This window comes from Monodelphis domestica, chromosome 7, assembly GCF_027887165.1.
Source record: "Monodelphis domestica isolate mMonDom1 chromosome 7, mMonDom1.pri, whole genome shotgun sequence".
NCBI lineage: Eukaryota > Metazoa > Chordata > Mammalia > Didelphimorphia > Didelphidae > Monodelphis > Monodelphis domestica.
In genome coordinates, this window is record NC_077233.1 from 87,319,572 (window position 1) to 87,342,517 (window position 22,946).

General features: G+C 37.7%; 1 protein-coding gene across 4 annotated transcripts in view; it reads left to right on the forward strand.

Moving 5' to 3' along the window:
• The window catches only part of POC1A (POC1 centriolar protein A), a 197,258-nt gene that overhangs the window by 78,267 nt on the left and 96,045 nt on the right, over positions 1 to 22,946 (forward strand). For all 4 annotated transcript variants that reach the window (XR_470923.3, XM_007500515.3, XM_007500514.3 and 1 more), the window contains exons 8-9: positions 1,408 to 1,476; positions 3,416 to 3,514. Coding sequence is in view for 3 of the 4 variants with exons in the window: in XM_007500515.3 (XP_007500577.1) it covers positions 1,408 to 1,476; positions 3,416 to 3,514 (168 nt within the window). In the remaining variant the exon portion in view is untranslated. The remainder of the gene's footprint in view (positions 1 to 1,407; positions 1,477 to 3,415; positions 3,515 to 22,946) is intronic.

Genomic DNA, 22,946 nt, shown 5'->3' on the forward strand with positions numbered 1-22,946 from the left:
AATAAATCACAGTAGTATACTCTGAGGAAAACAATATTGTTATGAGGAAATGTCCCTAAACTTGGAGGTTGGTGTTGAGGAGGGGAAACTGTGTCCTCCTCCATGTCCTTTGTCAGAGATTGAATCCTTGGCCAGATGGCTGCTGGCCTGACTGAGTGTAACATTTCTGGCATTTTTGTCTCTTCTAGGCAAATATGAGATGGTCCAGCTGTGCACTTTGGTGAACTTTGCTTCAATTCTTTATGCAACTTAGAAGCTTGAAATATAATTTTTTTTTGTCTACGACTGAACAGGATGCTTCATGAGTTGCTTTTAAAAAAATTTACTTTTTTTTTAAACCATTACCTTCCATCTTACAATCTAGTGAGTGTATTGGTTCCAAGGCAGAAGAGTGGTAAGGGCTAAGCAATGGGGGTTAAGTGACTTGCCCAGGGTCACACAGCTGGGAAGTGTCTGAGGCCAGATTTTAACCTAGGACCTCCTATCTCTAGGCCTGGCTCTCAATCCACTGAACCATCCGGCTGTCCAATTTACTTTGTTTTAAGATTATTTTTATTTTTGTGTATAACCCTTTTCTATTTTGTGTATAACCCGTTTCTACTCAGAGAACCATCTTTGGTAATAAAGAACATATGAGGGTAGGAAAAGCAATTCAGCAAATCTGATTAACATGTCAGGGAAAATATGGGGGCTTGAACTAGAGTAGTGCCTTTGTGAGTGGAAAGAAGGGGATAGATATGAGAATTATTGTGAAGGTAGAAATGACAGGTTTTAGCAAGGTTAAGTATGTTGAGTAAAGGAGAATGAGGAGCCAATGATAATATCAAAGATTGCAGCCCTTGACTGAAATGGAAAGTTTGGAAGAAGGGAAGATTTTAGGGGAAAATAAGTTTAGTTTTTGGACATGTTGAATTTGAGATGTCTACAGTGTATTGAGTTTGAAATAGCCAATAGGCATTTGAGATGTGAGGCTTGAGCTCAGGAGAGAGATATATAGATATATAGATATATAGGGAGTCATCTGTAAAAGCCTTAGGCTTTACTAGGGAGTTATGGAGATGAACATCCTTTAGATACAAAGTAGAGATGGGAAGGGGCTTTTGGATAACTTTTTTGATATTGGTGAGGAGAGGAAGGGGACATGATAGGGGATCAGGGCAGAGGGAGCAGGTAGATATAGGAATCTTTCCAGAAAAGTCATCCAAAGAAAGAATTAGAGATGCATAGAGTAGGATGCCATCCTTCCGGTCAAGATTCCGTCCTGTGGGGAATAGGACTTCGATTTTAAAGTCATTGTATCAGCTTCAGTTTAACACAAACTTTTGTTTTTCTTTACATGTTATAATTTAATGAGATTCTTTTTTTTTTCCTCTTTCCCCTTCTGTCTCCACTCCCACCTAATAATAGGGGCCAGCTACCTGTGTTGCCTTTTCAAGATCAGGAGAATTATTTGCTTCTGGAGGTACTGATGAACAAGTAAGTATAAATATCTCTCAGCTACCCAATTGGATTGTAGTGAAGCCATGCCATTTTGTTTCCTTCATCCTCCAAGACTCATGGACTTTAAAATGAGGTACCTTCTCTGATTAGGAAATATAGCAGCCTTCTATTGTTGTTATTCTTGGTGGTTTCTTCTTCCTTATCTCTTGTATGACAGAAATTTAAGTATGTAAGAATGTAGATTGGATTTGATACATCATGGCCAGGATAAGGATGGGAATTTTTAAATTTGTATTTAGTTTTTCTTTCACATGCTAGAGCCCTTGACAAATGTCTTAAAGCTATTAATATAAAAACCAAATAATCATAGTTAGAAAAACTATTAAACCTGTAAAAGTTTCCCTTTTCTTACAGAATGCTTTGATTCTACTTGAGCTTAACCATTACTATTGTCTGATGGTTATGATACCATAATGTAATAATTTCCATTGCTATTTTATTAGAAAGCAAAATGGAGACAGAGATGTGTTGGTAAAATAGCAAAAATCATAGAGCCAGTTTTGAACTTATTTCTGAGTCTCAGTGGGATTAGAATGAAGAGGGCAAGTGTGGAGCTTTTCATTTTGGAGTTCTTGACTTTTTCCAGGCCAGTATTCTCTTCCTCACTAGACTGATGCTGCTGATTGATTGCTTAGAGATTTCCCTATCACCATTTGATTCAATTTTTGATTGCACTTTGCAAGATAATCTCAGAATGATTAAAATGGTTGGCTGGCTTACTTTTATTATATAGAAATTACAACATTTTAAAAGCTATTACTTATTAAAAGCTATTACTCGTCCCTCCCTTCCATCTTAAAATCAACACTGTGTATTGGTTTCAAGGCAGAAGAATGGTAAGAGCTAGGCAATAGGGATTAAGTGACTTGCCCAGGGTCACACAGCTAGGAAGTGTCTGAGGCCAGCTTTGAACCTAGGACCTCCCATTTCTAGGCCTGGCTCTCAATCCATTGAGCCACCCAGCTGCCCTCTGTATATTTGTTTTTTAAACAAACATACAGTTATTTGTTTCTCTGCTTTTTCTCCCCTGTATTTCAAGTTTTTTTTCTTGGGCATTTAGTTCTATTTCATCTTACCTTGTTAAGATACAGAAAATACAAAGTACTTTCTGTATGTCTGTCCCATTGTAGTGTAGTCCAGTTTCTAGTCCCTTTTGCTTTTTTACTTGAATTAAAGTGACTCTCCAGATTATGACAATTTCTTTAAGGTCATAGGCCAACTGTTTCAGAACTGACAGAATCTGGAGAAAGGAGTGAGCTCTTGATATGTTATTCTTTTTTAACTCTTAGTGGGCTGACATTTTTCAGATGAGAAGCCAAATGAATGTATGGGCCATTCTTGAAAGTGTCTGTTGCTTCAAAAGTTGCTAAGCCACTGTAAAAATTACCCATATCCTACAGAATGCATTGATTCTTTTTTTTCTTTAACCTTACCCAATTTATCAATCCTAAAATGGAAGAGTGGCAATAATTAGGTAATTGGGGTTAAGTGACTTGCCCAGGGTCTCCCAGCTAGGAAGTGTCTGTGGTCAGATTTGAACCTAGGTCCTCCTTCCTCTAGATTTGGTGTTCTTTCTATCTGCTGTGCTATCTAGCTGCCTCTTAAATACATTGATTCTAACTGCATTTACCAGTGCTAGCCCCTGACCATTCAAATTACTTCCCAATCACTAGGAGGAGAAAACCCAAAGATCTAACTTCTAAAAATACATGACTTTCTAGGAAAACCAAATAAAAGGGAATAGATGGGAGAAACAGTTGTCCTTTTGTCAAGGCCCACTACCTACCCACCTTTATGTCTGCTACCAAATTTTCCTCCTATTTCTTAGATGTATAAGTAGGCTTATTTTCACAGTTGACTGAGACCCCTATATGGTTCGATATGCATGCATTTGTCTATACATTTGTTTCTTCAGGTGATGGTGTGGAAGTCTAACTTTGATGTTACTGATTATGAAGATCCCCTGAAGACCCAAAGATTTGCTAGTAGTTCAAAGAGCGATGCCAAGATTCTGGTAAGTGAATTTACACAAGCATCTTTTGAAATCTTGGACTTTGTCAGTGAATTGAGATTAGTGAGATATAACAGTGGATGTAGAAGGGTTTGGGGATAGGAGACTGTAAAGTTTCTTGTATATGAAGATTTTTATTACTAAGTTCTAAAGCATTTGAATACTTTGCTATTTATTAATGGAATTCTCTGTTATATAGGATAGGTAAGCCTAGAAAATGATTAACCAATACATTTGCTTGATTTCTAAGGGGAAAAGATCTGACTTTCCTTTGTGCCCCATTTAACCTACGTATGCCAGAGGGAATTGGCACATTTTCTCTTTGTGGGCCTCAGGAAGTTGTGATTTTTCTGGTGTAGAACCAGGTTGAACCCAGCAGCTATGGGAGAGTTACTAAAGCACTGGCTATTATGGAACTTAGAAGATTGTCCTGATTTCAGAACATTTACTTTTGAAACCCACTGAAAAGAAGTCCCATCTATTACAAAACCACTTCCAGTATATTTAAGAATGTGACTTTAAGAGAGGAACTTTGTTCATATGAAAATTGTGCAACCCATATTGCGATTCATTCATAAAATCCCTGTGTTTATGTCTGAAGCCAAGTATTGATATCCAAAATTTGTTATTCAGAGTATTTTCTGAATATTTCACATGCAATTGTCTACTGCATATTTAAATCTGTCAGGCTTGTGAGCCTTAGCCAACTGCATTCAACAGATGAGGAAATTGACTTACATACCAGGAAGTGATATTTTCAGGTAACACAGCAAATCTTGGCAAGTCAAAAAAAGAACATGGAAGTTTTCTGATTTCCCTATTTGTTCTTTGACTCTGACTAATCTGATTCTCTGACATCTTTCTAATCCTGTTTTACTCAGTTTATGCCTTCTACCTAAACTGCACAGAGCTGAGATTGGAAGTTGTTTTGAGGTGGGCCTGTTTGGCTAACCAGCCACATGAACTACTGTTTCAAGAATCTTTCCTTTCTAGGGATCAGCCCCTCATCCCTTTGTTTTTACTTTTCTGTGGGATAACTGTGCATGTGGGGCATTGTGCATGGCTATTTCATATTAGTTCAATTTGTGCTTAGTGAAGCATTTTCCAGCTGTGGCTTGAAGGGGTTTATTTCATGACCCAGCATAGATTTCTGCTAGCCTTCATCCTCATTTTATGTCTTTCAACTTTCACTAGTAGAAACTTATTGTTGGATCATCTAGTCTGATCTCCTGTTGCCTGGTATCTCTTCAATGACAACCCTGATAGACTGTGCTTGAACTCTTCTACTTAGAAAGTAGTCACTATCCCATATTTTGTTGTTATTTGGTTGGTGTCTAACTCTTCATGACCTATCTCCTTATCTGTGGGTTTTCTTGGCAAAGATACTGGAGTAGAGGGTACCTAGGTTGCTCAGTGGTTTGAGAGCTAGATCTAGAGATGAGAGTCCTATATTCAAACCTGGCCCCAGACATTTCCTAGCTGTGTGGCCCTGGGCAAGTTACTTAACCCTCATTGCCTACCCTTACTGCTCTTCTGCCTAAGACAGAAAATAAGGATTTAATAAACAAACAAACAAAAACAAAGATACTGGAGTAGCTTACTATTTCTTTCTTCAGTGTGTCCCCTTTTTACAGATGAGTAACTGAAGCAATCAGGGATTAGGTGACTTTCCCATGATCACACAGCTAGTAAATGTCTAAAGCCAGATTTGAACTCAGAAAGACGAGTCATCCTGACTCTAGACCTGGCACTCTATGCAGTTTGCTACCTAGTTGCTCAATATTTAACTCTATCCATATTTAGATAGTTCTAAATGTTAGGAAATTCTTAATTGAGCTGAAACCTTCTTCCTTATGATTTCTGTTCATTTGGTCCTAATTCTGCCATCTTGGGCTATACAGAATAAATTTAATCCCCCTTTTAGGTGACATGTACACATTGTCCTGTTTGATCCCCACAATAACCTGAGATGGAAATGCTAGTATTATCACCATTTGAAGACAGCTGACATGCTTATTATTATTATTATCATCAATAATAATGATTATCATTCATATTTATGATTTGTTTTATAAAATGTTTTCCCTTACAACTGTAAGACAAGTAGCATTCTCACTTTATAGATGAGGAAATTGAGGACAAGAGAGGTTGAGTATATTATAATGCTCTTGGTCATATATCCATGAACTGTGGGAGCCAGGATTAGAACCTATTTCTGCTGACCTCAAATTTAGCCCCTTTCTGTTGTCTTCCTTTATCCAGGCTGAACATCCCTTTAATGACTTGATGTTTAACTGAGTGGTTTCTGGACAGATCTTTTGCTATCCTGTTTACCATTTTCTGGTTGTGTTCCAGTATATTATTAAATTTCTTAAAATATGGTGTGCAGTGTGGAACAGAACATTTCAGGTGTGAACTGACCATTGCATGATGGGACTCCTAATTACTTCAATTAAGATATTTCTGATAATGGAGCCTGAGTCTTCATTATGTTTTTTAGCAACCATATCATACTACTGACTTTTGAATTTGAAGTCAAACAAAACCCAATGACAAGGGACAGCAAGGTTCAATAAATAGAGCCAGCCAGGAGACAGGAGGTCCTGGGTTCAAATTTGGCCTCATATACTTCTAGCTATATGACCCTGGGCAAGTCACGTAACCCCCAATTGCCTATTCCTTACTATTGTTCTGCCCTGGGATGGATACTTAGTATCAATTCTAAGACAGAAGGTAAAGTTTTTAAAAAAACAACTTAGAAGAAAAAAGAAAAAAATTTGGAACTCAATTTTTTAAATGAATGATAAAAATGTTTACATGTAATTGGGAAAAAACATATCTATATATGTTATTGGAAATATATAGAGACATACACACACACATACTTTTTTTTTAAGCCATCTCTAGTTGTTGCTGCCTCTACTGTTTCCTTCTCCTCTGACTCAATTCTCTACCATTTACAATTTGGCTTCCAATATCAAATTCTTAAGTTATCCATGATCTTTTCAGTGCTACATCCAGTGGCATTTCTCATTTCTCATTCCTTTCACTCTTGGATACTTTCTTCTCTAGGTTTTCTTCCTTAGTTCTGCTACCTATCTAGCCATACTTTTTAGTTTCTTTTGTTGATTCATCTATATCACATCCCTTCATCTATAGATGTACACCAAAGATGCTATCCTTTTCTTTCTCAGAGATCTCATCAGTTTTTGTGGCTTTAATTTTCATGAGCTTAGCTTGAAGGGAGGCTAGGGATTCTTTGAAGAAGTGATGTTGAGAAAGGGGGGAGACACTGCAAGCATAAGGGATAATTTTGTGTAAAGGTATAGAAGAGGGATTTGGGTGCTAAGTTTGGAAAAGAACAGGTAAGACAGTTTCACTAAAGTGTAGGGTGCAAAAAAGGGAGTAATGAAAGGTCAGACTTGGAGCTAGATCATTAGTGTACTGTAAATGCCACCCTGATATTTTTATATTTTAACCTTAATGCAATAGAGAATTACTGAAGATGCTTGAGTAAGGAAGACAGATTGGAGAAGGGAGACTGGAAACAGAATTCAGTTAGGAGGTTATTTCAGTAGTTGAAGCAAGAGGTGATGAGAGGCTATATGAGGGTGGTGGCAGCCTGAGTGGAGAAAAAAAGACAGATGGAATTATAATGTGCAAGACTTGGCAGCTGATCATCTATAATGAGGGGAGGGGGAAGAAAGGGAGACTGAAGAATTGGAGAGGCCTCCAAGGTTGGGAAGCTGATTGACTGGAAAGGTAGTTTGATCTTATTAGAAATAGTGAAGTTTGGAGGAAAAATGGATTTGACACAATTGGGAGAAGATATTAAAATTTTTTTTTTCACAAAAGCAGATGAAAGTACTCAAATTTGTTTTCATGTGCATTTCAGCATGATATGGCAGTAAAAACTTGTATATTTCAATAATTGTGAATATAGCTAAATTTTAAAAATCACTTCTGACTTTTCAAAGTTAGTGTCACTCTTTTTCTCTTTGCTAATCTTTCCCTAACAAGGGGTTTCACCTTTAGCCCTCAAAGAAAGTTTCTAGGAAAATAGGAACTCTGATTTTTGATTGCTTCTTTCCCTATGTATCTTTATGGCATCCAGGAGTCTTAAAATGGTACTTCTTGGACCACTGTAGTGTGATACTAAACTTCTTCCTTCTCTTCCCCTTTACTATCTCCACTACTCATCATGTTCTCAGACTACCAGCCCTTCCCAATCTTAACCTGTTAACTGATTCAGTAATAAAAACACTTCGCTGCTCTTGGAATGGAATTTGACAATAATTACAGCTAAGTTCATCAACAAGATAAAATGAGAATTTGAGATTATCAGAAAATCTCCATTCTAGTCTTTATCTAGTTATCAACTTAGCTAGCCTTCTTGGCCCTCCATTTTTTCCTCTATAGAATGAAGGTAACTCTCCTGTACATGATGATTTTTCAAAGCTGACTAACAGTTGTAAGTAAAAGTGGGAAACCCCTGGGATGTTGCTATAAATGACTGTTCAGAAAGGTTGGATGAGTTGACCTGCAGGGGTATCCCTCCTTTCTAGACAGAGAGTGAATGACTACCCTCTCTCCTTGATTGAGTAAAATGGAGGCAAGAGGGATGCAGAGGTCTGAACCAGGGTAGGAAACACCATAGGTGTGAAGAATTGATGGTTGGTTAGGGAATTTTGCTTTATCTAACCCTCCTCAGTGTCCCTTCTGGTCAAACCGCTGCCAGAGAGAGAGCAAGGATTTGGCTTTACCTAAAAGAGTTTAACCTCCTATTAATTGATCTGACTGCTGTGCTCTAAAGTTGAATGGTGGTTTAATGAGGTTGAGGTTGGGAGAGAGGGTTAAAATAGGGATCCCTAGCTGGAATTGTTGATCAAGCAATTCAACCCATTTGGGTCTTGGCTAAAAGCTGAGGTTTATTTGACCTTCTCTAACTAACTATGGAAACTGTTTCTGCTTCAAGCTGTCTTACAAGAAAAGATTGTAGTCTTTAGGTTGGCAGGCACAAGAGAGATCAGTCTTCAGGCTGTCCCAGCACCTCTCAGGGTAAACCCCTTTGAAATAACTGGCTGTTGATTTCTTTCACACAGATCCCCCTCAGTTCAGAAACAAGATGGTTCAGGGTTGATAGTTTCTCTGAGATATTGTGAAATGTGGCTATGGGAATATCTGGTCTTCTAGAAGTCTTCCAGAGTATTTCCTGCTCAATCAGAAGCCAAGATCATACTCCCTTCTTACTTCCCTTAAAGGGGTTCTCTCAACTGCCCCTGCCTCCGGATTCTAATGACCTTTGGCCTTTGTCACTGTTCTCTTGCTTTTGTGGCTTCCCTGTGTGAATTCCATTCCTTCACAGTAGTTCTCAGATCACATCAGCAGGTTCTTTTGTTACTCTGGAATACAACTTCTCTAGGTCTAGAGACTTGATCCCATTGCAAGAAGCTAGGCATTCTCATATCTCCTTAATATTTTGCACTTCAGTCCCTTTAACCATGCTTATGCTGACTTTTCATTCTGAAGATCATTCTCCTGAACAGTATGATGGGAACAAAATAAAAAGCTCAGGGAGTTGAATTGTTCTGCTCTTTTTTTTTAACTGTTACCATGACACCATCTATTATTATTACCCTAAGCAATAGACCTATCACTCCCTTGTTCATCTTCTTTTCCAAATATAGTATTTAAAGGTCTTTTTTATTATTCTTAGAATGTTCTACAAACTTGTTCATTTTGGGCTACTTAGTCTTCCTAAGATTAATCTTAAAGGTCTGTGTCACTCTTTTGTGCTCTGCCATGCTTAAATTCCTTCCTTCATAAGTTCCACAAGGGCCAGGGATCACGGTTTCATCTTTGTCTCCCTGAAATCATAGTGCTTTAAGCACAATAGATGTTTTATAAATATTTGAAAAATGAATTACAGTTCTTTGAAGAACAACAAAAAGCTTTTTAGGAATTATCTGGATAACCATTCATGTTCATTTTTTAAAAAAAATGTTTTTATTGGTGCCCTTTTAAGATATCACTGTCTAGGGCATCTAGATTGAAAGTCAGGCCCAGAGTTGGGAGAACCTGGGTTCAAATCTCCAACTTTAGACACTTACTAAATGTGTGACCCAGCACAAATCACTTCACCTCTGTCAGTCTCAGTTTTCTCATCTATAAAATGGGGAATAACATCATCTATCTCCCAGAGTCATTGTGAAGACAATATTTGTAAAGCATTTTGCAAACCGTAAAGCATTATATAAATGCTAGTTGTTATCCTTACAAAAAAGGGTTCCATGGGAGAAGTGGGAAGGGACACTGGGAAATGACAGAGATTTTTTATTTTTTTTTAACTCTTACCTTCTGTTTTAGACTAAATATTGGTTCTAATACTAGTGTGCTCAAAGGAATAATAAACTGGAGGAATTCCATGTGAACTGGAATGACCTCTAGGAATTGATGCAGAGTGAAAGGAACAGGGCCAGGATAACATTGTACACTGTGGTACAATTGAATGTAATGGACTTCTCCATTAGTGGCAATGCAGTGATCCCGAACAACCCGGAGGGATCTACGAGAAAGAACACTACCCACATTTGGAGGGAAAATGTGGGTGTAAAAACACAGAAGAAAAACAACTGCTTGACTACATGGGTCAAGGGGATATGATTGGGGGTGTAGACTCTAAATGAACATCCTAGTGCAAACATCAACAACATGAAAACAGGTTCTGATCAAGGGCACATGTGAAATTGAGCATTGGCTACAGGAAGGGGAAGGGGAGGGGAGGGAGGGAAAGAACATGATTCTTATAACCCAAGGAATAATGTTCTAAATTGACTAAATAAAATTGAAAAAATAATAAATAAACAAACAAACAAATGAATGAATAAATAAATAAATAAATGTTGGTTCCAAGGCAGAAGAGTGGGTTAAGTGACTTACGCAGGGTCACCCAGCCAGGAAGCGTCTAAAGTTGGATTTGAACTCAGATCCTGAATCCCACTCCCACACTTCAATCATGGTGCCACTCAATATGCTCTGCAGTGTTATGTTCTTTTTTCTTTAGCCATGAATTTTAATTGTTAGAATTTTGTTCTTTAGACCTAATCCTTCTTTAGCATTTTAGGCCATGAGATCATAACTAGCCTCAAAAAGCTAGAAATCTTTTTTTTTTTTCTCAAGCCTAGGGTTTATATTCAACTCCAGCATTCTCATTGTTAGAAACTCTTAAGGCAGCATGGTTGTTATGTCCTATGGTCACTCTAGGGCAGCTTCTTTTATTGTCGGCAGTAAATCTAGAGTAGCATCTTGCCTCATTGCTTCTTCTACCTTTTGAAAAATTAAATGATCATTCAGACAAGTCAACAGTCTATCAGAAACTCCACTTTGGCTAGAGTTTATATTAGTGAATTTACTAAATTGTGGCACATTTCACCTTAGTTCTAATTTTTTGAGCTGTATTGGGGAAGTATCTTTTATGTACCTCTATATCTACTTTTTTATAGCCTTATTATACCCTCCATCCTCTTGTTTTCCTCTTCTTTTAGAATTGATAAAACATTTCTTTCTCTGAAGTTCTCTGATTTCTCTTATCTTCCCTGTGTGCCTGTCACTGTACTCCTACCATTATGTTTGTGATTTTCACTCAAAAGAATCAAGCTGTTGGATATGTTTCTTTGGAACATATTTGACCTGCCCATTGCTATTTTTCAATTATGAGTTCCATCCTATCAAATGTCAGCAATATTTCAGAGATTTTTAAAAAATTGAATTTAAAATGTCAACTTCACCCTACTTATTTTACCTGTATTCTGTTTATTGTTCGCTGAGATCATAGCTAACATTTCTGATCTTTTACCTTATTGCTTACTCATGAAAACTACTGGATATATTGGCTACTACTTATAATTCACATATATTGTCTTCCAAGGCATCAGATTTTATTGTCTTATCTTGATAATATTTTTCTACTCCCCTTCAAGTTTTAGTTTAAAGACCTCTGGATCATATCAGTGAATCTCTCCACCTAACGGCTTCAGTCACATGCTTCTGGCTGAACATCTGGGGCAGTATGAATAAATGAGTGAGAAAGTTAGGAAATTATATTGAGAATGCCGATAATTAAATCTGAATCTGAGAATTGCCTGGGAAGAGACCACATTATTTGTGTAAGCATATGGAAAATGGGTCAATATGCAGCTGTTGCTTAGCAAATTCACACTAAAATTGTGCTACACTTGGTCCTTATCTCTTGGGGGGTGGGGTGGAATGTGCTCCTGAGAATAAAGAAATTGATGAATTCTATAGTGAGCTGAGATTTGTGCTTATATGTGTATGGAGAAAGGTTAGGGCTGTTTGTTCTGGGTCCCCAGAGTAGACCCATGAGTGATGGATGGAATTTGCAGAGGTTGGATACCAGGATAAATTCCCCAGCATTTAGAAGTGTTCAAAAGAGGAACCTCAAGGGGCAGAATGTTGGTGGCCTTGCACCCAAGGTCTTCAAACAGAAGACCTGGTAGAGCATGTATTATTTTGTTCAAATGTGTGTTGAATTACATGACCTTGAAGGTCTTGGGGGGGAAAAATTCTTTTCTGTAATTATTGTCCTTGGGCAAGGGCTTATTTTCTCTAGGTAATGGGGCATCTTCAGATCTCTACTGTATGGTTCTATCTGCTTGTCTCCACAGACTTAATTAGTGTGAGTCTTGGTGTATCTGTAGGAGCAGGTCAGGAATGACAAGAAATGTTGCCTCCTTATGCTGTTGCTTTTAGTGAACTGAAAGGGCTGAGCAGTGGGGTGGAATCTACCATTTGTCTATCATAGTCATAAAAGAAATGGGAAACATGCAGTGTGGATTACTATAGAAAGAGGATTAATGATAGAGGAGTAGTGTGCATTTATCTGGGGAACATTAGTAATTTGGAAAATCAGACTGGATAATTCATCCTCACAGTCATTTTGGACTCAAACTCTTCCTGGTTGACCATTCACAGTAACATTTACAAGAAAATTACCAAATCTCTGTGGCACATCACCATATAGAGTTTCAGATGAAATGTTAGTGTTGACCTCATTAGATTGTATGGCAATAGTCATCTTTAAATTTTTTTTCTTTAAAGTATCTGTTATACATATAATCCCCAAATCATCCTTTGAAGGAGATCTGTCTTCTTTGGTGGTGTTTCCTTTTTTTTTTTAACCCTCACCATCTGTCAGTTTTAAGTCAGAAGAAGAGCAAGAGCTAGACAGGTGGAGTTAAGTGTTTTGCCTAGGGTTACATAGCTAGGAAGTGTCTGAGACCAAATTTGAACCCAGGTTCTCCTGACTCCAGGTCTGGTGCTCTATCCACTGTGCTACCTAGCTGTCTCATAGTGTTTCCTTTTAAAGATGGGAAGGGATTAGGATCTTCTTTGTTCTGAGTTAATGGCATGTTTGATAACTAGTCTGTATTTGAATGGGGTTTTTTTTTGGTAGTTTTATATAATTTTCATAGCAAAAATCAAATGTCCTTTGTAGAGGCTGTGCCAAATGTTTAAGTACCCGATGGGTACCTAGTTTTATCTCCACCCATAGTTATTTCTGAGTAACAGCTGTTTTGGTGGGGAATACCAGAAAGTTTGCCTATATTAGAAACTAAGATGTTTCTAAATCTGGTGCTTTTATTCATCATGTTTTATAACTAGGGAAAACCCATCTAAAAGCTGAGCTTTAAGGTAACAAGAAGCTGTTTTATTAATCAGATGAAATACCTAGAAGGAATATGAAGTCTTAAGAGCGTGATGCTGTTGCTGACATTATAGGGAAAGAGCATTTACTTCTTATCTGCTGTTATCTGCTTCTTTTGAGCCTTGTATTCCTTATTCTTTATTTTTGCCCAGACGAACATCTGGCTAAGTATTTTTTTGGGTATTTTGGGCATTAGGGGCTGAACAGAAGGAAGTGGCGCTTTGTTGAACTGTCGAAAGAACTTGGAGTTCCTACTTTATTGACATGTATCTAAATAACTTTTGCCTTTTAGTTCATGTTCAGGATGGTTCAGAAGAGCCCATTGAATACGTCTGATCTGCCAGCTCCCAAGATTTCTTTGCCCCAGAACTTTTATTGTGTGATTGAATGATAAAGGCACAGACTTTGAGGTGTCACTCTATATGATCAAGTTATATACCTTCTGTGTTTAGGGTCTAGTCAGTTTGGCTCCAGCAGGCTCATTTAAACAAATATAATAGAGGGTACCAATATAAGGTCAGGTCCTAGAGATTATAGAAAAAGAAATCTTTATGAATGAGAGATAATGAGATGTTGTATCCCTGAAAAATTTCTATTAACTGAACACTTTCACCATAACTGCTATGGACCTTAAAAGAGTAATTCTGTCTCACATTCTTTTGGATGAAAGGCATATCTTTGAGCACCTTTTGAACAGTACTTAGTTCTTTAGATGGAGCTATTTTCAAATGTGAGTAGAAATTTATAACTTATTTTTAGGCACATTTCATGTTGAAAAGCAAAACCATTTCCAAATCATTCATGATGAGAATAATGGGTTCCATTTTCCCTCCCTTCTCCATTGAATCATGTGTAAAATGCACTTTTCATCACTTGTGTCTGTGAAACTTTCTTCTATTATAGAATTGTAGAATGAAAGCTATTAACCATTTCAGTTGGCATTTTGGCAATATTAACCTAACTGTAATCAGCAGAAGACCTGAAAGAACCAATGTTTATAGATGGCATTTAATATTTTTCTCTTTATTAGGAATAATAAATCCTGTGCTAAGGATAAGAAAGGCCTTTTTACAGGAGAGGTCTGCATTTATCTTCCAAGGAGAGGCCATGAATTATGTTTTGTGAGCATCCAAAAGGTTTTGATGTGAAGATGAAATGTTAATAATGCTTCAAAGATGTTACTGATCTAGGGCTGATATGTAATTTAATTGAACTAAAATCTATGCTGGGCATTAATTGCTCTTGTGACAGCTTCAGCAACAGAGTCCTGGATTCTACGAGGTGGTCTTTTAGTATGGAGATATACAGTCAATATTCATTTTGAAAAATAGTATATACCGCTCTAGGCCTAGGCCAGAAATCTGGCACAGTAAAGACATAGCAAAGAATAAAAACATTGGTGTTAGACTATACTTCTAAGGTTGTAAAAAAGTTCTTCCAGATGAATAGTCAAATAAAGTATCATTAAAAGCATTTGAGATTTTAGGGTCTTCTGTGTACTAATAATGCTCTGTTTGATTAATTAATTGTTTTTGTTTTTCACTTATGTTTTTTTTTTCTTCTTCCATTAATCCCATTGCAAATTAGATTAACTTTGTATCCCAGTGTCAGAGTACCTTTTGGAACTCCTAATACTTGGTAATAATTAACAATGAAAGCAGAAGTTATAACAAGGGCTGTTTCCAACAATGATTACTTCCTTTCAACAGATAAACTTTTCCCTCTGCTAAATTTAGCTCCTGACATTTGACATGCTATTTCACTTACAAATATATACATTTCAGTGGGTTATCAAAGACTTCCCTCTCCCACTCTGCCCCTAGAAAGAGGCTAGATTGTAATACTGCATTATAATAAAAACTCCAAAGAATAAATAGTTCCCTAAAAGTGCTGAGACATGTGCTCATCTCATAAAGTTCAAGGCAAGATGGTTTTTACTATCTTCCATTCTGAGCAAAAGAATTGAATCCAGTACACACACCTGGTTCATTTAAAAGGGATGTGTTTTGCCTTTTGAAGAAAAAGTTAAAGGAGATCTGATGCCAAGTCAGAGCCAGTATTCCTTCCTGAGCACCTACTCTGAGCAGAGTGTTTGGGGGTAGATAGAGATGCATAAGACAATCTGTCTTCATAGAACTGCTCATAGTCTAGTATTTGGAAGTGAACTCAAACAGATAAATATGCTACAAAGTAGTATGCAGAATAACATTCTACATATAGTGCTTTAAAGAATGCAGAGGACTTTTCTCATAGCAGCCCTGTGAAAGAGTGCAATAAAGTACATTATTCCCATTTTACATATAGGGAAATTGAAGCACCAAATGATTGTTACAAGGGATAGATAGCTGAGTCAAACTTGAGTTTCCTGAATTCAGATGTCTCTTTCTACCACATTGACTTCCCTTTCAGAGAGCCAGGCCAAGAATGGGAAGTCCTGGGTTCAAATATGGCCTTAGCTACTTTCTTGCTATGTGAACCTGAGCAAATCATTTAACTCCTGTTGCCTCGGTCCTACCACTCTACTGTCTTAGATCCAATACAGTATTGATTATAAGGTGGAAGGTAAGGGTTTTTAATTAAAAACAAACAAAAAAACCCTCAGGACATGAGAAGTACATTTTCTCATAGCACATGAAGAAGGAGAGTTGGAAGAGAAGGTTGTACTTCCAACTATGACTTTTTTTTTGGTGCAATACTTTTCCTATTGTTATATCATCTTTTCCTTAGTGGAAATAAAGAAATCTAAGTCAGTGTGGTGTGTGGTGTATGCTGTACGCGTTAGTTGCAATTTAGCTATTTTGGGAATTATTCTTTTTCTTGATTCTAAAGAACCATGTGACTTATTGGTCACTGGAAACATCTATCTCCCCATGTCTTAAACAATAAGTGTAAATGCTTCACTCATCTTCTTTATATTTTTTTAAAAAGGAGTTAAAGACAACAATTTTGTGGATCAGTGTATATTTCCTGTGCTATTATATTTCCTGTGCTAAAGATAGATGTGTAGAGCTGGAATGAATGTGATTGTTGAGTTGGGGTTTGGTTATTTTCAAGCCTCATTTCTGAAGCCTTTAGAGGAAGAATAAATACTAGAATTGGGTTCCCTTTTTTGAAAAGTTCTCTCTTTTGCCCCAGCTCTTGTTCTTCATTTTTTTTTTCAAAGATTACCCAGATAGCCCTCGAGCAGAATATCTCAAAGCAATGGAAAATAATGAACACATAACACCATGTGCCATTCATTTATTGTGCAACCTGCCCCCTTTGCTTCAGTGCCTCCCAATCGGTTAAAATGCATCACACATTGTTTAGGAGATGGGCTAGTTTGAAGTTGACTGACCCTTTTGTGATGGCCAGTTAAAATGGAACTATGGCCTGCCTGTCTCTCCATGCTAATGTATTTCATCCTGAGGGAACTGATGTGTCTATGCCATTCTCCAGTTGCCTCGGTTTTTAGTTTAGAGGAGAAGGTAGAAGGGAGATCAAAAGCATGTCCTAAAAGAGTAACTCCTTGAGCTTGGGTCATTCATTGTCAGGTGATGAAGTGGTTTTAAACAATACAGGCGTTTTGTTACTCTGTATTAATGGTGCATATTCCTGACTCCTTTGGTTTTAGAGAAGTAAGATGTAGACAGAAGCCAAGTAACATTGGTTCTCCTTTTTTTACTATTTATAGCAGGTTGTCATTTCAGTTGTGGCTAACCCAATCCTAAGTCAAAGAAAGATGAAAGTGACACATATCAGTGATATGGTGCTGAAAGGGAAAGAGAAAACATTGGTTTTTTTTCTGAAACCACCTTCTAGCAGACTACCAAAATGGTTTCCCCAAAATGAGCAGATGCTTTTTACTCCTCTCACTTTCTCATACTTCTTGCATGTCCTGTTTTCAGGCCCTGTTTGTTCTCTCTCTGGATATAGTTCAACATATTCACATTTGCCAAACATTTATTAAGCATCTGCTGTGTGCAAGGCACTGTGTTTGAAATTATAAAGAAAAAAACAAAGCAGCTCTTTAAAGAATTGTATTCTTCTGTGAGGGTTAGGGATGGGAAAATACTAATAACTAGGTGGCAGTAAGAAAGGCTTTCTCTGTGATTGGCACCTGAGCCGGACCTTGAAGGAAAATGGAGATTCTGAAGAGGAGGGATATGGGAAATGGTCTTTCTGAATGTATAGAGGTGGTAATTGTTTGGCATAGCTTGTAAATGGGAGAACTTCCTCATTGTACGAGTAATGATTTTTTTCCAGTATGTATTTAACTAGATGGTATGAGTTTTTTGAGCTCTCTAGTTGCCTAGCCCTTAGCTTTCTTCTGCTGTCTTAGAATGAGAGAGAGACAAATAGACAAAGAGACAGAGAGAGTGAGTTTTGAAAGCTGAGGCTTTTCTTAAGACTTTCCCAGACCATAGGTGCTCATGAAGCGCCAGCAATTAAATAGGGGTGTATGCAGGAATGATTGCATCCTATCTATAGCACTTTATACCTACTGGCAGGCCTGTCATTGTGCCCCTGACTCATGCCCAGGTGCTTCCCAAACTTGATTAAAATGTCATTGGGAAATGTTTAATACTGCCCCTCTCCACCTCACCCCATACAATACACTATAATAATGTTGATTTGTGGTTTTCTATGCCAATATGCAGCCTGTTAGGGTTTTTTATTTGAATTAGATACTACTGTTGTCCAATAACTTCTGTGATGTACTTCCTTTGAAATCATACTCGCCTTTGCTACCTGACTTCTGTTTTTTTCAGATTCTTTTCCTGTATAGCAGTATCATCCCAAGCTTTCTGACTGCCTTTGCTCTTTCCCTTTCCCCTCTGCATGGATTCTTGATTAATGTTGTTGGTTCCCTGTTTTAGGATCTTGCCAATCCACAGCAGCTCTTTTTATCTCCCACAGGGTGGTGGAGGCAGATTCTCTCAGGAATTATCATTTTTACAGTTTGCAAAGCTCCCCATCCATTCGCAGATTTGATTTGTCATGGCCCTGTGAGCTACATAGTCAGGAAATTCTTATACCTATATTACAGAGAGAGAAACTGAGACTCAGAGAAGGACTTGCTTGTGACATCCCAAGTACATAGCAGAGGCAGGGCTCAAACTCTCCAGTCCATTGTTCTTTCTGATTGATGTAGACAACAATGATACTGAATGAGAAGAATCTATCAGATTGTGAGCCATATAGATGGAGGGAGTGCATACACGGGTAGGATAACAGATATATTGAAGGAATGAAACAATAACTGTAATTTCTATCAAGTTATATGTTTTACAGAATGCTTCTCTTCTATAATCCTGTAAGATCAATAGTACAAGTAATATCACATCCATTTTACAGATGAAGAACTGAGGCTCAGAGTGATTAAATAACTAACTTGCCTTTGCTCACATATCTAATGTCAGACCCTCTTATAGAAATGAAGTCGGTTGTCTCTTTTTGATTATCTGAGTTAAGTTGTATTTGGTTATAGTGAGCCATTTTTGAATAGCTTTAGTTTTGGCTGAGTATGGAGTCAAGAAGTAAGATACCTTTTTGGCTGTATCACATCAATGATTCATATTCCCTTGATCAATTAGTAAAGCTAGTATTCTTTTTCCCCAAATTTTTTAATTCTTTGGTTACATGTAGAAATAATTTTTGGCAATTGTTTTTTGACTTCAGATTTTCTCCCTCTTCTCTCTTCCCCCTCCCCTCCACTACCTGAAGCAGTGAACAATCTGATACAGGCTATACCTGAACTTTCTTGCTACTATTCCTTTTTTAAAAAATTCCCTTGCCTTTTAATGGTCACTTTGGAAACATATTTATTTTTCTTGTGTGACTAGTCTCTCCTCAGTTTTATTTTCCTTAATGCTCCCTTTTCTTATCCCCACCTGTTTCCATGTTGAGTTGGATATATTTCTATGCCAAACTATGTGTGTCCAAGACTCATTTGCACTCTTCAGATATGAGTAAGCTTCATCAGATACCTATTTTGTCTGCCCTCTTCCTCAATGTTTTAGTCTATTCTCATGTATGACAAATTATGAGAAATAGTTAATACTCCTTTCTTCCTCCTATTTACATTAATGTATACCTTTTACCACTGTCCATTTCTATCCCCTTAAAACCTTCAGAACAGAAATAATCTATTTTCCAGGTCCTCTGTTTTTCCTATTTTTTCTCCCCTCAGTACCCTTTGAAGACATTAGTTTTTTTTGCTTGTTTTGTTTTCTTTAAAATCTTTCCTTCTGTCTTAGAATCAATATTGTGTACTGGTTCCAAGGCAGAAGAGTGTTAAGGGCTAGGCAATGGGGGTTAAGTGACTTGCCCAGGGTCACACAGATAGGAAATGTCTAAGATCACATTTGAACCTCAAACGTCCCATTTCTAGGCCTGGCTCTCACTGAGCCACCCAGCTGCCCCCAATATTAAGGTTTTTTAAGAGGTATTTGTTCTCTTCTCCCCCATTAGAATGTTAGTACTATATCATCATAAAATTAAAGTTGCTCAAGAAAGTTTCTTTCGAAGTTTCTGACAAGCTACTCCATTTTGACTGCAGATGGGCCTTCAGTTCTTGAGCAGTAGCAAACATGGAGAGATGACTCGGGACTAGACAGTGAATTAGGGGAAAATGGGTTGTAATAGAATACAAATCTATGTGTTCAGTCTCAGAATTGTCATGGGACGCATTGCTGCTGCTGTGTGTGTGAGACTGTGTAGTTTGTTCATTTTTCATTTGAATGAAAGGAAAGAGCCTTTGGTTTGGGGATTTTTAGAAATTGGAGGGAAAGATTACCCATTGTCCTCAAGGATGGTGGATTCTAATCAAATTTATGTTCTCATTGGTTACCATGGAAAAGCTATCAGAATGGTTCATGTTCCCATAGGGATTATCTTGAAATTAATTTCTTTGAATTTGAATCTTGCCAAATAATACATTTCATGGTTCTGTGGCCATGAAGAAAGGTAATCTGAATCTTTCATGGTTTAAGAAAATGAAGGACATTAGCCTCCTACACCAAACAGCATGAAGATGCCGTTGGCAGAAGAAACATAGAAACTGAGCTTTTCCATTTTCTTGGGCTTCAGTTGCAGGCAGGTACTTTGGAATTCATGTAAATGTGCTGCATTGGTTACTTCAGCAAGAGACGACTTGTCCTAGACTCAGAAAGCCAGGCCTGACTGTCACATATACCTTTTGGAATTTGGATACCCAAACATTTCCCTTTCTTGGCAATGGCTTTGTGGACAGATCTGGAACAAATGATGTAGCGTATCTCTTAGTGCAAAAGGACATCCTAGGGATCATGCTGACTGAGCACCACCCTGCACTAGACTGATACTTAGAAGATGAGGAGACCTTCCACTGGATGTCACTGTTCCCTTTGTAGACAGAGCTGAGCTAGTCCTTACCTAGACAGGGACTGTGCTCCACAGTAGTCACATTAACTCTCTGTGCTGTTGGGAAGATGATGTAACCATTGTCTGCCACAGCCAGGGACAATTTCTTTTTCTTGAAAAAGGAAAATTTCTGTGACAAAACTTGAGAAGTTACCCATAGAGATTTAGTGAATGATAAGAAAGTAGTATTGATGCCTGGGGCCTCAAATAATGTTAGCAAGTGTGGTCTGAAATGAGGGGAGGTGGGGGGTAGGGGGAAAGGTGTTTCATTGAACCCTTTAAAGGTTATTGTAACTGTTCCTAGTTGTCTATAAAGGAAAGTTTGCTTCTGTCCTACATTGTAAGAAATAATGAATTTAAGAGCCTTGGAGAGAAGCCACAGTGGTTGCTAATTCTCTCTCCCCTTCTTTTTCCTCTGTCTGTCTGTCTGTCTCTCTCTGTCTCTGTCTCTCTCTATCTCTCTCTCCCTCTGTCTCAAAATAGCCATCCCTTGTTCTTGAGGTTTCATTTCAATTCAAGTCCAATAGTTATCATGCTGCCTTCAAGTGGGTACTATAAATAAATCATGTGTTCCTTTTTGTCACTAAGAGCTCTATTATATTCCAAAAAATGTTGATTATGTCTACCATCTTGCTAATCAACTGCCTCTCACAATATTCCCAAGTTCTGTTAAGCAGATGTTGTAGTAAGCAATTTAATGGCCAATATACTTAGTATAATAATCCTGGATAAATAAATTGTTCATCAAAAAAACAAACATAGAGCTCAGATGTATTCCTCTCCCCCACACTAGCACATACACACGTTCCTTTTATATTCCCAGATTGTGAAGAATTATTGTTATTTCTGTTTGGATGTGTTCTTTGTGTTGTCTACTCTGTTGTGATCTCTTTGAGACTACCTGCTGGGTTTGGTTTACATTAATTTAGTTTCAGAACAGCCTTGGGCAGTATTAGATGCATAATAGGCATACCATAGGGCTTTTAGAAAAAAAAATCCTTATCTTTTGTCTGAGAATTGATATTAAGTATCGGTATCAAGGCAGGAAAAAAGCATGGTAAGGGATAGCCAATTGGGGTTGAGTGACTTGCCCTTGGTCACACAGCTAGAAGTGTCTGAGGCTAGATTTGAACTATCCACTGAGCCACCTAGATGCCCTATCTATACAGCTTTTTTGATGATAATGAATAGACATAGGCTATTTGAACATTGATCGGATATTCTAGCTTCTGGTTTATCATATTTTCAATAAAGCTCTCCTAGTTTATATCTATTTCCCAAAGATCCCACAGTGCTATTTTATATCCAATCCCAAGATGATCCCAAAGCATTTATTCTCAATTTTCCTTTTGTTTATCAGAAGAGACTAATAGAAACCCAAGAGCATTTGCAAAATGAATTCACTAGCTCCCAGAATCCCTCAGATGGACATATAACTATATTTTTAGGCCTCTGCTCCATGCTCAAAAGAGAATCTCAAGCATGAATGCTATTTCTTTGACTAGCTTCCCGGTACAGAACACATTTTATTAGGGTGATCAGCAATCTACTTTATTGTATGGATGTTGGATATTGGTAGATGCAAAGGTTTACCTAGTGACTAACTCTAGAGTCTAGAAGTACAATTGCAGGGTTTCCTAGGATCAGAATAGAGCCATACTGGGGCTTTATTCCCTTTGTGACCCTGGGCAAGTAACTTCCCCTCCCAACCTCAGTTTTCTTATGTATAAAGGAGGCGGTTGGCCTAAATGACTCCTAAGATATCCCTTCTAGTTCTGGAGCTGTCATCTTGATTTCTGCTTTCCCTCAACCATTTTCCCAGGATGTTAGGGCCCTCCCTCCCTAAATTACCTAATATTTATTCTCAACTTTTCCACTTAAATCTCCTTCACGCACAAGTGTTTTTGTGCACACTCATCTACATTACAGATGAAAGCGCACAAAGACAAGCGTCATCCTCGGTTACTGAGAGACTACTACTACTACTACTACTACTACTACTACTACTACTACTACTATATCCTTATGTGCATACATGCACATACATATATGTCTCCCCATTATTTTTCACTGTGCCTGGCACATAGTAGGCACTTAATAAATGCTTGTTAATTGTTGGTTGACTTGGAGGGGTTACTCAAGTTTAATGTTATTCCTTATAACCCCTTAGAATTGAGTGACCATTGCCATCTCCTTGCTAAAAGAGGCTTCTGTACCCCAGGGGAAGGGTTGAAACTTGTTTTATATAGTTCTGTATACTTTCTAGAAGGGGAATAAGATCCTGTTCTTTTGCCACCCCCTGGAAAGCTGTCCCTGACTCTCAGTGCC